The 17,659-nt window shown below is 46.8% G+C and overlaps 1 protein-coding gene across 1 annotated transcript in view; it reads right to left on the bottom strand.

The window, feature by feature from the left end:
- Nucleotides 1–17,659, bottom strand: part of CCDC60 (coiled-coil domain containing 60) — a 157,737-nt gene that overhangs the window by 45,104 nt on the left and 94,974 nt on the right. The window contains exon 4 of the mRNA XM_046641027.1: nt 6,370–6,540. Coding sequence (XP_046496983.1) covers nt 6,370–6,540 — 171 coding nt within the window. The remainder of the gene's footprint in view (nt 1–6,369; nt 6,541–17,659) is intronic.

The raw sequence follows: 17,659 nt of genomic DNA, 5'->3' as shown, positions 1-17,659 counted from the left end.
TGCCCGCTTTGAATGAGGTGCACTCTGTTTGGGTTGCCCGAGGCTCAAGAACCCCAGACTCCTCACTCCCAGCCCGCCTCACTAATTCACACTCCCTGTGTGTTCCTTTAAGACCTTTTAGTTTCTGAGCCCCAGTCTAAGCACTTTCATTGATTGCATCTTCGACAGTTTCTGTGATTCATTCATTTCTACCCATATTTATCGAACATCTCTGTGCTGGGGGCAGTGGATACAGCAACGAATAAGACAGACCCAGCCCCTCCCATCTGAAGCTTAACGTCTACGAGGAGAGATGGGCTTAATCAGACACACAGGCATATAAGGCTGAGTGGGAGAGTGGATGGGGCCTGAACAGCCCAGAACAGGGAATTTGGCTGAAATGGAGCCAGGGAATACTTCCTGGGGGACGTCGTGGCAATTTAGAAACATGTGCCCCAAGTTCTTTGACACTCTTCCAGTGCAGAGGTGGCTCTATGGCCCCTTCTCTGGGAATCTTGGCTTTGTGAGCGGCTGAGCTAATAGAATGTGAAGGAAGTGGTGTGATGTCAACTTCTGGCTTTAGGAACTGGCAGCTTTTCCTTCCCGTGTCTTGGGATGCTGACTCTTAGCACCCAGCTGCTGCCATGCTGGGAGGAAGCTGGCAGCCTGTGAAGATGCTCATAGCTGCTGGGCTTCAGCCCTCCCCGAGCTCATGGCTGACCAGCCAGCTCCAAGTCGCCGCCCTTGTGAATGAGCCATCTTGGAAATGGACCCTTTGAGCTGTCTCAGCTGGTGATGTGTGGGGCAGAGACAATCCCTCCCCACTGAGCCCTACTCAAATTGTAGATGTGTGAGCGAAATAAATGTTTGCTGTCTTGAGTTAATAAGTTTTGGGATGGTTGTTCACAGCAACAGTAACTGGAACAAAAGTAAATATTGAGCTGGAATCCGAAGGTTGAATGGGAATAAAGTAGGTCCTTGGAGAGGGGAAGGCTCTGTGGTGGAGGGCAGAGTGTCATGGGTGGGAAAGCAGAGAGTGGCTGGGGCAGAGGGAGCGAGAGGAGGCCATGAGCTGGGGCTGGACGGACGAGCCAAGGGCTAGCTCATCCTGGCCTTGTGGCCGTGCTCAGACTTTCGTCTTAGCCTATGAAGAATGGCAGCCGTTGACGGTTTTAAGCTGGGAGCAATTGACGTTTTGAAAAGGTTGGTGGCGTAGTGTGGGGAATGAGATGGATGGGGGCAGAGGAGGCAAAGTGGGGGCACACCTTAGGGATTCACCTTCCTCCTGGGAATTAGTGGACCATCCTGAGGTCACAGCATCAACTGAAAAACAGGACTGGAGTCTAGGTCTCCTGATTGCCGTGTCCATAGGCTCTTTATTCAGCCCTAGAGTTGAGGAAGCCGTAAGCAAACAGACTGGTGTGCCCAGTCTTCCTGCTTCGGCCGCGTTCCCCAGCGGTTTAGAATCCGCAGAAATTAACCCAGTTTTTACACCCCTTAATCTCTGGTTTTATGTCTTCTCTCAACTGCAATAATAAGACAAATTCTGCCAGTTGTTTTTTCCACCTTTTTCAGCTGAATTTGCAGCTGAAAAATGAGGTCATTGAGCACAGTGGGAAAGACCGCTTGCAGGCAGAAATCTTTGGGGAATTGCTTGATTTTATTTTTTTCCCTGCATAGTTTGCCAGACTTAAAACTTTTGTCTAAAAGAACTTATCTTATGGCCTTAGATCCAGAAGGGGAAAAAAATAATCCCTTTAGCTTTTAGAATGCACAAGATCAAATACTTTGTTAAAAAAGTAATTGTAAACAAGCACTTGTATTTTCAATGCTTCTGTGATTGGAATTATATTTATAGAAGCATAGTTCTTAGACGTGAGACGCTTTCTAGCCCGCCTGGAAATTAAGATTTTTTTAGCCATAAATCTGAGGATTATAGGTAATTGAGGCCCGCAGAGATCAAATTCAAATCATGCTTTATTGCATAATAATAGTAGCAATTACTGAGCATGTCTCATATGCCAGTCTCTGTGCTAAGCATTATTTCATTTAATCCTCATAGCAAACTTGGGAATTTGATACCACTCATGTGAATGAAGCAAAACGAGGCTCAGAGAGGTACAGTGACTTGCCTAAATTTAGATAGCTGTATGGGGGGTTCAGGACTTGAATGCAAGTCCTGTGCTTTTGATCACTCTGTACTGGTGTGGACAGTCTCCTAATTATTTTATAACCCCTGCCTCCCGCCTACATTCGATGGCTATGTGGCAGTAATGGCCTCCAGTTTTATTTTAATAACCAGCCTTGTACAGCTCATAGAATCCACCAGATAAGACGTAACCAGACCAATGTCTATGAGAGGAGCGATCTCATGCATATTTAAACTTATTAAACTTTAAATAAACCATGTCTTGCACGCTGAAACATGGATGGGAGAGGGGAGAATTGTGCTCTGTGACCACGGATTAAAAACCCCATCCGAACAAGGGAAATTTTACAACCGAACTATTTAAACGGTCATAGGAGGATCTTTAACAGGCATGCCCGCCCTCCCCAGTGCCTGTTCCTTTGCTTGTTAATCTGAGCAGAGCTCCTGCAAAAAAGAGCCGCGAGTTCATTCCTTCTCTTTATTCCAGAGAAAGGCTGCCAGCTGGCTAGTGTCAGTAGGAGTACCAGACTCTGTGAGCGCCACCAGGCTCAGGGAAGGCAGAATTTGCGCTGGGCTCTTGGGACCCTCATAGAAAGGGTAAGAACCCCTCTGCTCCTTGAGTGGCCTTCTCTGTGTGACACACCCCTTCAGTGTCCCATGAGGACACTTCAGTGGTGGCCCAATGAGTGGTTGGATGGAGGTGGCTCAGGTCATGACTTGACTGCTTTTTTTTTTTCATTCTGAAAATAATGCTTCTTACTTTTGGCAAAATACACACCCCCTTTTTCAGCCTTGTCCCTAACCAGAAATGCTGGATGCAAGAATTTCTGGTGGGCTGATACTGATGTGTCTTTTAACCATGCCTCTTTTTTGTCACCCAATGAACTCCCATTCAGCGTTAATGATCTTGCTCCAAAGTCACACCTCTGGGGATTCTTTCCTAATTCCTTTTCACCACCTACACTTAAGGGGATGGGAGTTGTGAAATAATAAGAAAAATATATATTCTTCTCTGTTCCTGGTTCCTGACACAGAGCTCCTAAATCCCATAGAATTTCCTGGGTGATAGGAGCATCTTTTGTTCTCATTAGGCGACTCTGGGTGGGCTCCTGGACAGCTGCAGGATAGGGGCTGGTCACCAGAAAGACCAAGCCATGATTTAGAAGCTTAGAACTTTCAGCCCCACCCCCATCCTTCGGGAAGGGAGAGGGGCTGGAGATTGAGTTAATGATCGCTCATGTCTGCGTGATGAAACCTCCATAAAGATCCCAAAAGTATGGGGTTCAGGGACCTGCTGGGTTGGTGAACACATCCACAGAACAGGAAGGTGGCACTCCCCAGTTCCATGGGTTCAGAAGTTCCTGTGCCTGGGACCTTCCAGACCCCGCTCTATGTACCTCTGCATCTGGCTGTTCATTTGTATCCTTTACTATATGATAAACTGACAAACATAAGTCAGTGTTCCTCTGAGTTCTGTGAGCCATTCTAGAAAATTACCAAACCCAAGGAAGGGGTCATGGGAACCCTGATTTGTAGCTAGCCGGTCAGAAGTACAGGTGGCCACCTGGGACTTGTGATGGCATCTGATGTGGGAGCAGTCTTGGGAGACTGAGCCCTTAACCTGTGGGATCTGATGCTACCTCCTGGTAGAAAGTGTCAGATCTGCATTGGATGGTAGGACACCCAGCTGGTGTCACAGAGAATTGCTTGGTGTGGGAAAAAACTCCCACACATCTGGGGTCAAATAGCTTCTCTTCCTCACCCCCAAACTTGCTTTGAAACTGGCCAAGATAAAGTTCCAAGACTGTAATGATGTTTATGGGGCCACTGATATTTTACTGAAGATCTTGTGGGGAACAGAGAAATGGGTTTACATCTCACGCTATGAGGCAAAACTTCACAAACATTCCCGTTAGACCTCTCTGTTCTCTCCCAGCAATGGCTGCCTTTTCTCTCTTCTCTCCTCCAAACGTCCCTTTGACACACACTCTCGGCCCGTCTTCTGCTTGACTCCATCCTCTCTCTTAGGTGAAGTACTTTTTCTCTCCCCCTGTGTTTGCACATTCATTTGAATACTCCCTGCTCACTAAAAAAGGTTCCTCCTCGGGGTGCCCTCTCCTTAGAAGTCATGAAGTGGGGATTGTAAGTCATTAAAAAAAACAATAAGAGTGGCAGAGAGCTGACAGCAATGTGGGAATCTCTAGACCCAAACTCAAGAGAGATTGGAACCAGAGAGGCAAGGGTGTTGCTTTGGTCCTACGGACATGTGCCAATTTAGAAAAGGTTAATTTTCCTTCTAATAGCTTTACGGGCAAGGAAGTGGGACAGAAACCATAGCCCAGGGTTTGTACTTAAGAGGACTCAAAGAGGAGACCCTTCCTGTAACAAGCTGGGATTTCCAAAGGCCACACTTTCAGGGGAGAGAAACTGGAAACATACCAGCCCCTCCACGGTCTTGCACTCTGGGTTCCCATCCGTCGCCTTGAACTTTAAGGAGATCCCCGACCATTAGTGTCCAGCCCCATCACCCCGACCCCAGGGCTTCAAAGACCAGAATCCTCTTTTTCATTAAAATGAAATTCACACAATATAAAATTAACTGTTTTAAAGGATGCAATTCAATGGCATTGGAATTAATGGTGGCACAACCGTTACCTTCATCTAGTTCCAAAATATTTTTATCCCCCTAAAGGAGACCCCGTACCCATTAAGCATCACTCCCCAGTTGACCATCCCTCAGCCCCTGGTAACCACCAATCTGCTTTTTGCCTAGGATGAACCTCAAAAATATTATGGTAAGTGAAAGAAGACAGACGCAAAAAGGTCACATATTGTATAACTGCATTGATGAAATCCTTGTTTTTAAGAAGCACATATTCCTATTTCTTTAAGTAAACATGTGAAGAACAGAATGTGAAAAATGGTGCAGAGGAAAGGAAGCAACTGCTGTGGGTTGCATTTTCTCTTTAGTGGCACCCTGGCAGTTGGGGTCCTGAAGCTAACTTGGCTCTTGACCTTGGCTTCACATTGGAATCATCTAGGCGAGCTTTGAAAAATACCATGTCCACATAACATGCCCAGAGAGTCAGATGTAATTGGTCTTGGAAGTTCCTTGGGCAATGGTGTTTTACAAACAGCCCAGGTGAGTCTAATGTGTTGCCAGGGCTGAGACCACTGCTCTGCCAGGACAATGGCCATTTCCACCATATCTTTCCTCTCTACCTGCTTCAGCGCCTCCTTTCCACCCCTGGTTTGTGCCTCATTCAGTCTGCAGAAGCTAAGTACCCCAGGATTTTGTCCATTCAAAGTGGCACAGTCCATGCATTTGGTGTCATTGAGTTTGGGACTCAGGCATGCTTCCTAACTGATGACCTTAGTCACAAGGGGGATTATGTGAGCGTCTCTAAGCCTCTGTTCCTAACCTCTAAAATGGGGCTAATTATAGGGCCTATCTCACAGGGATGCTTGGAAATTTAGATGAAGAGATGTGCATACAGCACATAGTAGACACTCATTATAAATTATTGTTGTGGTTATTATTAGTGTTATTGTTAAATGAACGGACATTTAATACTGGACCAGTCTGTTGATGGTCCTCTCCCAACTAGAGGAAAGACCTTTACAAAAAGAGGGGGGCTACTTTATTCAACAAACCAACAAATATTTTTTGTCCACTTGCTTTCGGTGGACCCCGAGCTAGGATCTGGGGTTTCAGGTGTTGGCCTAGAACAAGAGATATTGATGTGGAATAAAGCACACTAGCAAACAAACACATTATGGGAACCCAGAGTCCAAATGGGTTCTGGAGGTGGTTGGGCTGAAATCCAGGAAACCAGGAGAGGGTGGCATTTAAGCTGGGCTTTGGATAAGTAGAACTGTAGTTGGAAGAGGATGTGGGGAAGAGTATTTAAGGCCTAAGGAACCGCATAGGAAAAGGCCTAGAGTTAGAGACAAGCTGGGGAAGGAGAGGGCAAGAGGCACATTTGGGGACCAGCAAGATTTCTCGTGTAGCTTTTGGCATCGGATATGAGGACAGACATACAGTAGAAGATAGTCCCCTGAGCGCCAGAAGGTGAGGATGGAGAGGTAGGTTGGACCAGACTAAAAGAAGTCATTAGACACCAGTCTAAGGAGGGGCCCCCACTCTTTGATAGCTGCCATCCCCCAACCCAACCAGGCAGCGTTCACTCTCAGTGGTCCTTCCCAAGACAGTTAGGGCCACAGCAACTGTGTCTACTTACGTCAAAAGAATGTCCCCGTACTGGACTTCCGAGATCTTTTTGGCTGGTGTGAATTTATGCTTTTCTTCCTCTTGCAGTTTCTGAAGTTGTTGTTGCTTCTTTTTCATTGCACTCTCCTCCCTCAGCATGGTAAAATAGCTCCTGCCTATCTTCACAGAGTGAATCAAGAAGCTGGAGGGAGAGAGAGAGAGAGAGAGAGAGAGAGAGAGATGGGTTGAATATTACGACAATGCTCTACTGTCTTGGGACTGATAATCACTGAAGGGCAATTTCATGCTTTCAGGGCAGGAACCTTTCTGCCCTTAGAATTCCAGAGATCTGAGCTTCAATTCTGGATCGACTTCCTTTTTTTTTTTTTTTTTTGAGGAAGATTAGCCCTGAGCTAACATCTGCTGCCAATCCTCCTCTTTTTGCTGAGGAAGACTGGCCCTGAGCTAACATCTGTGCCCATCTTCCTCTACTTTATATTTGGGATGCTGCCTCAGCATGGCTTGATGAGCGGTGCCATGTCCGCACCTGGGATCCAAACCAGCAAACCCTGGGCTGCTGAAGCGGAACGTGCGCACTTAACCGCTGCACCACCGGGCCAGCCCCGTGGATCGACTTCTTATCAAAGACCATGAACAAATTATTTAACGTCTCTAGGTCTTAGTCATTCATCACTGCAACACTTAACAAATATTTATTGAGTACATACTGTGGGCCAGGTGTTCTGCTAGGTGCTATGAAACGAACATAACAATTCACACTCCACAGGATTAGGGACCTTCATGCAGGGAAGGGGGTCAGCAGGCTGCCTGGCTCATCCATGATGTCAATAGCAGGTCAGCACTGTATGGCCTGGGCTCCTGGCCAAGGCTGCCTTCTAGTAGATTCGCCTAATTGCTCACATATGCTTCACATGGCTGCAGAAGTTGAGTAAATCATGTGTAGGTACTTGCTGTGTCAAGTAACGTATGTTGGGACTTTATTATTATTCTTTTCTTGCTGACTCAACCACTGTTTCCTAATCAGATATCTTGATATGGGCTTGATGCGAAGACATTGTGTGCTTGATGGTCTACACACCTCCCTCCCCTTTGCCCATTGTCACCTTGGGGCTGGAGAAGGAGTGATGCCAGAGGTGTGTACATATCTGTCTGTCCACCTATCTGGCCATCTGGGACGTTGTCAGGCACTGTATTTGATATCGACCCTGATATCAGTTTCCCCACATTAAACCCAGCATATATGGGGTTAAAACCAAAACACTCATTCCCTGCTTACTCTCTGGCTTCCTGGCTCCAGAATCCACTATCCTCCATGGAGACAGACACCGTCAAGGACAAGCACCTGGACTATCTCCTCCCGCAAAGAGATATGGGCCGGTGGGAAAGCTGCTGACCAGCAAGGTCACGGGCTCCCTTCTCTCTGCAAGTGTCTCAAGGCCAAAGACAGGCTGGTGGGAAAGCTCCTACCAGCAAGGCCATATGCTCCCCCTCCCCTACCTAAAGCCCCAAATAAAAACCCTTCCTTTTAGCTTTTCGGGGAGTTTGGGATTTCAGTGTTAGCTACCCTCTCTCCTTGCTCAGCACTGTGCAAAAATAAAATACCTACTTTCTTCCACCACACGCGGTGTCAGAGATTGGCTTGCTGGCCAACGGGTGAGCGAACCCACTTCAGGGTCGGTAACATATTGAACCACTATCACATTCCTCAGACATGAATGTGGGTTCTGAATTCAATTTTGTTTATTCTCCAAATTTCTAATGAGCGCCCAGTGTGTGCTGGGCACTGTGGTGACTGTTGGGGATATAGTGATGATCCAGACACCTGTCCCTCAGAATTCAGGGTCTGGTGGGGGAGAGAGATACATGAAAAGTCAATAATAACAGATGGATGGCGGTGGGAGGACTCTGAGTTTTGTAGGACGAAGGCACCTAATTCAGACTAGGGGGTGGATGGAGACATCTTCCTGGATGGGGTGACTCTCTGTTCTCTCTCTCTGAGTAGCCTCTTCTGCTGTCCTGTTCTTTCTCTTGTGCTCAGTTTTGGGTGAGAGTATTCTCAGCCAGCTGCCATGGTTAGATTCTGATATGATTAATTAATCCCTGCTCATTTGCTAGGAAACTTGAAGTATTACTAAGGGCATTTTCATTTCAGCAGTTGGACTCTTGCAAGTGTCCATTGGGAAAATGCTGGGAAGCAGGAGGTAGGGCTTTTCCAGTACTTTTCAAATAACATCACACAGTGATAACTTTTCATTCATTCATTTCTCTGGCAGGCATTGGATGAGAACCTGCTATTCCAGGCACCAGTGAGGGCATTGAAGTTACACAATACACAATGAGACAAGGCATCTGCCTCCCGAGAGTTCATAGTATAAGGGAGGAAGGACACCCACAAACATACTCTCAACACAATGTGCCAAAAAGCTACAGGAACCTAGAGAAATCTAAGGAGGCTTCCTGGAGGAGGTGACATTTGGGCTAAGTAGGAATTTACCAGTAGGAAAACATGGAAAATGGCATACCAGTGGATGGAACAGCAGTTGTAAATGCAAAGAGGTGTGTTATGGACTATATGTTCATGTCCTCTCCCCCCCCAATTCATATGTTGAAACCCTACCTCCCCATGTGGTGGTATTAGGAAGTAGGGTTTGGGGGAGGTAATTAGGATTCTATAAGGTCACGAGGTGGAGACCTCATGAATGGGATTGGTACCCTTAGAAGAGTCATGAGAGAGCTAGCTTCCTCTGCTGTCCACCGAGTGAGGATACAGTGGGAAGTCCGCAGTCCGCAGCCTGGGCGTGGGTTTTCACCAGAGCTCGGCCGTGCTGGTACCCTGATCTCGGGCTTCCAGCCTCCAGAAGCTTGAGAAATAAATTTCTGTTGCTTATAAGCCACAGTCTATGACTTGGTTGTGGCAGCTTGGACTGACTGGGACAGGGGAGTCTAAAGATGGCCCGTTTAGGGAGCTACAGTATCTTCAAAAAGCTGCGGCACAGAAGGAAGGTGGGAGGGTGGCCAGAGCACAAGCTGGTGACACCGGCGGGGAACAGAAGGTGCGGGGCCTTGGGTTCTGGATTTAAGTGAGCCTGGATTTGGGGTTTGCTAGGAACGTACCTTCTAGAAAAGCTTCAGGAATCTGCAAATATCTGACTGAGTTTCCATGAACAACTTTTTAAGCAAATAACAATACTAAAACACAAAACATCCTGTTCTATACCAGCTAAATTCTTTTGTACCAGCCTCTCCTGACATTTCTATTGCATTTACCTTAGTTCTCCAGTTTTGCCATGCACGTTTTTTTCACATCTTCACATCTTTGAGATGAGAGTGTGTCTTACGATTGTTGGCCTTTCACGGTCACTGCCAGCCAGATGGCAGTGGTACTGAAGTTGTCATTGTCTGTGTGTGCTCAAACTTGGTTGTTACTCCTGATAACCTGATCAGACAGCTGCCCTCTTGATGTTTTAGACGACAAACCATTGGACCATAAGTTGGGGTCTGAAGAGTCCTTTTCTTTGACATATTCTTATAAAATCAAGAAAATACCAGTATCAAAACTTGCAGACGAGGTGTCAGAAGTAGGAAGAATACCCTGGAGACAAACGCAGAGCATCCTTTTAAGAAATGCTGCCTCGGACATTGTCGACTCTGAGTGGAAAAGTGATTCAGGAGAGCAGGACTTTGAACGTGAAGAAATTTGAAGACTGTCTTAACCAATGTAGTTCTCTTATATTTTCCTCTTTATGTGAACAGAGAGTGATAGGTAGGTAAGAGAGAGCTTTTTAAAAATTATGACATGTAACTTTTTTTTTTGAGGAAGATTAGCCCTGAGCTAACATCTGCTGCCAATCCTCTTCTTTTTGCTGAAGAAGATCGGCCCTGAGCTAACATCTGTGCCCATCATCCTCTACTGTCTATGTGGGATGCCTACCACAGCATGGCGTGCCAAGCGGTGCCATGTCTGCACCCGGGATCCGAACTGGTGAACCCCGGGCCACCAAAGTGGAACGTGCGAACTTAACCGTTGTGCCACCGGGCCGGCCCAACATGTAGCATTTTTATGAGAAAAATTCTAAGTGATGAGAAAGACTTCGTCTTAATTGGCAGCGTTTTTCTTCTGTTTTGTTTTTAATGGTGTGCTTTAGATTCGAGGAAATGCAGTCCTTGAGTTTCTTATAAATATGTCACCAGAAGGTCACCAGTCATCTTTTTCTAAATTTAGAGCCTGATTCTCAGCTCATGTAGAATTTTCTGCACATCTATGCTGCGTGTCACATGTCCATCCCAGCCAGTCAGTTGTGGGCGAGGACCAGGCATTACCTGCCCAGTTCACATTTTTGTCAGAGCAAAATAAACTCTCAGGTTCCTCAAGTGTAAAATTGTGCAAAAACAAATGAACGTGTGACCTAGTGCAACACAGTGAAACCACATTACGGATAACTCTGGCCCCCGACTGTCAGTTCCAGGCGCTTTTTCCTGGCATTTATTTTTAAGTTTAGGAATGCAAGCAGTTGATATGATGTGGAATTCGTGTTTGAAACAAAAATACGCTTCTGTTTTGCTTTTAAGCCTCTGAATCCACGAATCAAAGTGTCCCGAGGTTGCAAGATAACGTGATGGAAAGAAAACTTCCATCATGGGCAGTTCCTTAATTTCACAAATGAGGATTTTCTTGACGTAGCACAAACGAAGCCAGTGTGGAAGTCACTGGGAGCTGGAGCTGACGTGGCGACAACCGTTTTTTATTGTTGTGTTTCTTCACGGAGACCCTTCTCTCAAAATTTGGTTCAGAGGTCGAGACGGACACGTCACATGCACTACAGGGATGTGAAATGACTTGTGACTCACAGAGTGAGGCTTTCTGGGCAGAGCAAGTGTGAACTCAGCTTGAGAGAGCAGGAGGGGCGACTGGCTTGGGGTGACGTGGTGGTTAGGGAGTGGGGCTGGGGCAAGGGTTCCCTTGTCTGAGTGTGATTTGAACTTCCCGCCAGCACCAAGAAGGGGACCTGGACTTCTCATCAGCTTGCCCGGATGTGGGGCAGAAGTTTGAAAGCTGTCAACAGCCACACATCAAAAATGAAGTCAGACTCTATTAGATTCACGCTCAAATTCAAATTTGTGTGTTTGCCTGAATAACTGCATCCTTATCAAACATCCACCAAAAATTCATTGACTGCCTACTATGTGCCAGGCACTATTCTAGGTGCTGAAATACAGCAGCTGACAGAACAGTCGTAAAATCTTGCCCTCATGAAGTTTACAGCCCAGGGCGCGAAGAGAGACAAAAACAAAGAGGTCGGTTGTGGACAATATGCTAAGATCTGTAGGAGAACATAAAGCAGAGACGCAGGGAGAGTGACTGCCAGGGGCGGGGTGTCAGTGCCATTTTCGATAGGTGGTCAGAGAAGACCTCAACAAGAAGGTGACATTTGAGGAAAGACATGAAGGGGGTGACAGAGTAAACCATGCAGGTATCTCAGGAAGAGGGTTCCAAGTGGAGGCAACAGCACGTGCAAGGGCCCTGGGCAAGTACAACGTTAAATTAAGAAAAGTTTCACTTTTATGGAATAGAATGTTATGTGGTATCACACAGTACATTTTGTGCTACTAAAATATTGTGTTTACCTGCTTTAGATATTTGTGTTCCATTGAAGACTTTTGTTTGTCAGGAATGTTCTGCTCCAAAAAAGAGGGAAGGAAGGAAGGTGGAAGGAAGAAGGGAGGGATGGAGGAAGGAAGATGGAAGGAAGAAAGGACGGACAGAGGGAGGGAGGAAGGAAGCAGGAAGGAAGGAGGAAGGATGGAATGAGGAAGGAAGGAAGGAGGGAAGAAGGAAGGAGGATGGAGGGGCTGTGTCCCAGACTGGAAATTGTAGGGAAGCACCAGGCGGCATTGCTACTCGGGCGCGGCTTCCCCACCCCTGTGCTTGAGGCTGCTACTCCAGGAGGCAGCAGATTTACCATTTTAATTAAGAAGCTCATCTCTAATGACTCAGTTGAACATCCTCATGTGCAGGCCCCCAGTGACGGAGCTGTGGAGACCCCTGTCTGCCCTTGGACTTCAATGAGACTTCCCAAGTGCTTCCAGCATGCTCTTGAGGTGCAGCGAGTCATCCGGATAAGAGGCATTTTTATTGAACTAGGCAATGTTGTGATTTCACATCTGTGGTGGAACTTAGCCCTGCCCTCCAGTGTTTCTGTGGCCCGCCCTCCCGACCCCCTCACTTCTGGGTGCATGAATTAACTGATTTACCCTCACACCAACCCTCCGCTGAAGGTGCTGTTATCATCATTTCCATGTACAGATGAGGAAGCTGAGGCCCAGAAGGGCAGGCTCACAAAGCTGGAAAGGCGCAGAGCTGGGGCCTGAGCTCAGGGAGTAGACTCCCTGTGGAGTCCAGCTGAACACTGTGCTGGTCTGTAGAATGTCAGGATGTTTCTGAATGTGGCTAGTCAGCCTTTCCATTGGAAAGTCTTGCCAGCCTGCCCTGGAAATCCCTTTTGTTGACTCAGAAGAATCCATGAGCCATTGGGTCTTGGGTGGCTTGTCATTGACTGGCAGGTGTCAGGGGCTCCCCTTCAGCTGTAAAACCTTCTGTGCTGTGGGTCAGATTCTCTCATGGAGTGGAAGGCTGTCAGCAAAAACTGTCACGTCCTGGGACACACCACGGTCTTCAGGGGCAAAGAGTGGGGCAGGCACCGAGAGGACTCCTCAGTGTGATGATTGTGTGTGACCGCGGGAGGGCTCCAAGGACCCCGGAGCTGACCCAGCAGCTGGGTGGGCTCTGGGCTCTGATTTCAGTCTGTAACTGGACAAAAGCCTCGGTCTTCCCCTGCAGAACCTGTACTAAGTGGATCCTGAAATGCACGTGTTATGGATTGAATTGTGTCCCCGCCACATTCCTACGTGGAGGTCTAGCCCCCAGTACCTGTGAATGGGACCTGATTTGAAAATAGGGTCATTGCAGAGGGAATTAGTTAAGATGAGGTCATCCTGGAGTAGGATTGGCCCCTAATCTGATACGACTGGTGTCCGTATGAAAAGGGGAAATTTAGACACACACGCACGCAGGGAGAAGGCCGGGTGAGGATGAAGGCAGAGATCCGAGTGATGCTTCTGCAGGCCGAGGAATGCCAAAGATTGCCAGCAACCCCTAGAAGCTAGGGGAGGTTGTCTCTCACAGATCTCAGAAGGAACCAACCCTCTTGACACCCTGATCTTGGACTTCTAGCCTCCAGAAGTGTGAGACACTAAATTTCTGTTCTTTAAGCCACCCAGCTTGTAGTCCTTTGCTGTGACATCCCCAGAGGACTAATGCGGTATGCTCCGATACACAGGCCTACACTCATGGAACAGCCGAACTCTCTTTATTTTCTTTGACTGTGAGGGTTAGCAACAACCTTCTTAAATTAGTTTTATAACAAGTGACTGGCTGATGGTCCATGCCACAGTAAATAAAAGGGCCTTGAATATCATGTATGAGGCCCCAGGCTGGACACCGGTTCTGTGTCAGACACAGATTACATGCCAGCTTCTGTTCAAGGCCCTGGCATTCCAAAGGTGAACACATCCTTCAAGGATTCACAGTCTTCATCTCTGCATCTTAGTTATCTATTTTTTTTTGTAGTAATTAAGAGATTTGTAAGAAATTTATTTGACTTATTTATGCCCTTATTCCAAAAAGTATTCGAGGCAGAGAATAAAAAAGTGAGCAAAGTAGGAGACAGAAAAAACAAGAAAACAAAATCAGGTAAGACGAGTATCGAAACCCATGCCACATGATCTAGTGCACAAATTTGGCCCTGAGCATCCTAGTGGCCAATGCAAAGAGGGAAATAGAATCTCTCACGTGATTCCTAATGACAGTAAGATTTTTAAAAAGCTGTTTAGGAGATGCCTAGCTATTCCTCGTGCTGAAACTGGGAAGAGATTTCTTTAAAGGATCTGTGCAGAGATGACACTGTAAAAAGCCAAGTCTACAACAAACGCCTCGATGCAAATAATGATGAATGCTTGTCTTGTCAATTAGCTCACAGAAAGGAATAGGGGAGTCAGTGTGGCCAATTTGAGGAACCTAGCAAGCAAGTTTTTTGGTGGAATTGCAGCCTCTTTTCAACCAAGGCAGCCAGACCCATCTGCTAGATCTTCTGGAAAGACCCAGGTGAGGGATGAACAGAGATAGGGGGAGGGTCTGGGCCTTCATGTCACACACACAGTCTATTCTGGGAACTTCAGGCTGTGGGATGTTCATGCAGCGAGCTGTGAACTGCTCCCCCGTGCTGCGGAGGCCCATTTAAAAATGCTTAATATTTTAGCAAATTCCCACTTAATTCCCTTGTCTGTTCCCTACATTTTCTTCATCGTTATTGCTGATTACCAGGCTATTCGTGTGAAGGGAGCTATTTGCTGGGAAGAGCAGTTTTCGCCTTTCAATTCACTCACCCACGGCCTCTGGCTCACTGCTGGCCGCGATGGAAAACTCCCCTGGCTGACATCGCAAGAGGAACGACGGGGAGTGAAATAATTAACTGCACCAGGCAAGCGGAGGGAGGAATGGAAAGTTTCCTCCGCCCAGTGCGATTTCCTCTTAACTGATGTGTGAGAGTGGGTTTTCATTTTTAAGAACGTATGTTCTCCGCATGGGAGTCTGTGTGTGAGCTGATGAATGAGGAATGCTCCCTTTGTTGATAGAAACACTCTCAGCAGGGCTTAGCCGAGACAGGCCAAACGGACAGAAGGACAGAAGCCCAGATTTCACTCCCCAGCGCCTTCCAACTTGAGGGCCGGGACATGGAGTGGGAAGGCGCGGAGGGGACAGCTTCCGGCTGGGGTCTTGACTTTGCTGCTCTCTTAGGCAGGTTCTAAACCTCTCTGGACCACAGCTTCTTCATCTTCAAATGGGGAAAATGTTAGTTCTTGCCTCAAAGGGCTGTTGGGAGGATTAAACGAGACGTTGGACGGTGGTACATCAGTACGGTCCCTGGTACATCAGACTCGATGACTGGGAGCTTCTGTTATTATTGTCATCTCACTTAACAGTCCCGAGAGGTTGGTGTGATTTACAGGTGAGAAAACAGGGGGAGAAGTTAAGCAAAGGATGAGGGTCCTAACAGCTGGAAAGGGGCAAAGCAGTGGCTGGGAGCCAGGAGGGCCGATTCCAGAATTTCTCTCTCTCCACCTGCATGCTGCAAGCACAGGCACTTTCAGCAGGAAGCCTTAAAGCTTTGGGCTTACGTATGTCTGGGTTGTCGTGCAGAGCTCATCTCTAGGCCTGTAGAAGAGAAACTGGTGGCTTACTTTCTCCCCTTAGACCATGTTTTACCCAATCCAAGAAGCCCTCTGTGACAGATTGGTTCATTATTCAGCAAATACTCCATCCCTCCCCCATCCCCTCCATTATGGGTGTAATGTGCTTCCCAGCACCCTGACTTTGGGCTTTGCCAACATGACTTCTTTGGCCAATAGGATGTTAGCAGATAGGACCCGAACAGAAGCTTGAAATGAACTTGCTCTTTTGGGTCCAAGACAAGAACAAAGCCCATTATCTTGCTGAACCTAGAAGAATGAGAAAGGTATGGAACAGACCCAAACCCAGGTAATCTCAGCCTACATCAGTCAAACCCTAGTTAACCTACAGACACATGAGCAAGAAAGAAATACTTATTGAAAGTCACTGAGTTTTGAGGCAGCTTGTCACACAGCATTATGGTGAAAATAGCTGACAAATACATCATCCATGAGAAGATGCACCCTTGCTTTATGAACCACAAAGAAGGAGAAACCCATGCCAATTAAATCAAGACATGATTGTACTTTGCATCCCCAGTTCAGAGATATTAAAATGTGAAAAAAATGTGTGCCTCTTAGATACGATAAACTATGATATTAAGAAAGAAATTGCCTCAGATCTGGGAAAAAATGGTCTGGAACAGAATCTGGATCATAACATAATTAACAGCCCCTTCTGAGAAGTATCTAGCATATTTGATAAAATATTTGAGCCATTTTCTAATATTCTCTGACGAGATTAAGAGTCCTCTCTGGGGTGTTAGATTTACTCACACAGCTGGCCCATCAGACTTGTAACAAGGTCATTAACCTTTACCTCGCCACTCTGCCCTTGAGTGATGCTATCTAGGTCCTTGCTACTCAAAGTGTGGTCCCTGGTCCAGCAGTATAACCTGAGAACTTGTGAGAAACGCAGGGTCTCGGGCCCCACTCAGACCTCCCAAATGAGAATCTGCATTTTAACAGGACCCCCAGATGACGTATATACACATTGCAGTTTGAGATGCACAGGTCTAGCTACCCTCTTCACCTTATTAAATAAACTCTCTCCAGAAAGAAATCATCCAACTGGCTTTATTAGAAGCCTGATTTCCTTGCTACAAGTTTGAAAGGAGACTTTGTCACACGCTAGCAATCAATACATCTCAGAAAGTTCTTTAAGCATATCTGTGGTAGACAGGCTCACCCTTCGAGGGCACTCTGCTCGCAATGTCCCCCATTACCTCCATCCCAAGGGCCCTACAGAAACCAAGGACTGTGTAGGGGAAGAAGACGCTTCCTCTACCCAAATGTGGGCTCGTCTGGCTGAGAACGAATAAAATTCACATGACACAGCACAGCAGGAGAAAATTAAACAAAGCTTTATAACATGTATACATGGGAGAGGTCAGGCAACCTGAGAAACTCGCCAAAATGGCCGAAACCACCACTTAAACATCTAAAGACAGTGGAGAATGTTGGGGGTGGAGGAGGAGTCGGTCACGGGAGAGTACCACACGAGTACAGTAAACAAATGCAGATTTAAGTCCCTGCCTTTGGCATTAAGAGTTTCTAGAGACAAGGTCATCTCCCCTTCTTCCTGGTACAGAGGGAGATATCTTTACAGGTGGAGTGTTCCTTCACAGTGTAAATGTCTCTTACAAAGGGAAAGTAAATTCTACTTTTCAGTTGCTTTCCTGTCTGCAAAGTAACCAGCCTCAAATAATCATCATGCCAAAGAGACATATCTTGGGGTGGCCAATTCCAGTCCCTACAACTGAATGTCACGTAAAACAGACAGCCCCAGCTCTCTTCCCAGGGGCCTTGCAAGAAGGACTGGAGAGCTGGGAGGCGGCAAAGGGAACTCGTGCTGAACCTTCCCGTTATGGGGGGCATGGCATTAGCCACGGCGAATCACTTTGTTAAAAACCAACAGCCCCTATGTACTTTAAAAAACCTATGTACTTAAAAAAAAACACAACTTTTAACGGTATTAAGGCTCTGCATCCAGCTGGTTTTCACTCACATTTTTC

The sequence above is a fragment of the Equus quagga genome, chromosome 15 (assembly GCF_021613505.1).
Source record: "Equus quagga isolate Etosha38 chromosome 15, UCLA_HA_Equagga_1.0, whole genome shotgun sequence".
Classification (NCBI taxonomy): domain Eukaryota; kingdom Metazoa; phylum Chordata; class Mammalia; order Perissodactyla; family Equidae; genus Equus; species Equus quagga.
This window is presented reverse-complemented; position numbering and strand designations above follow the sequence as displayed.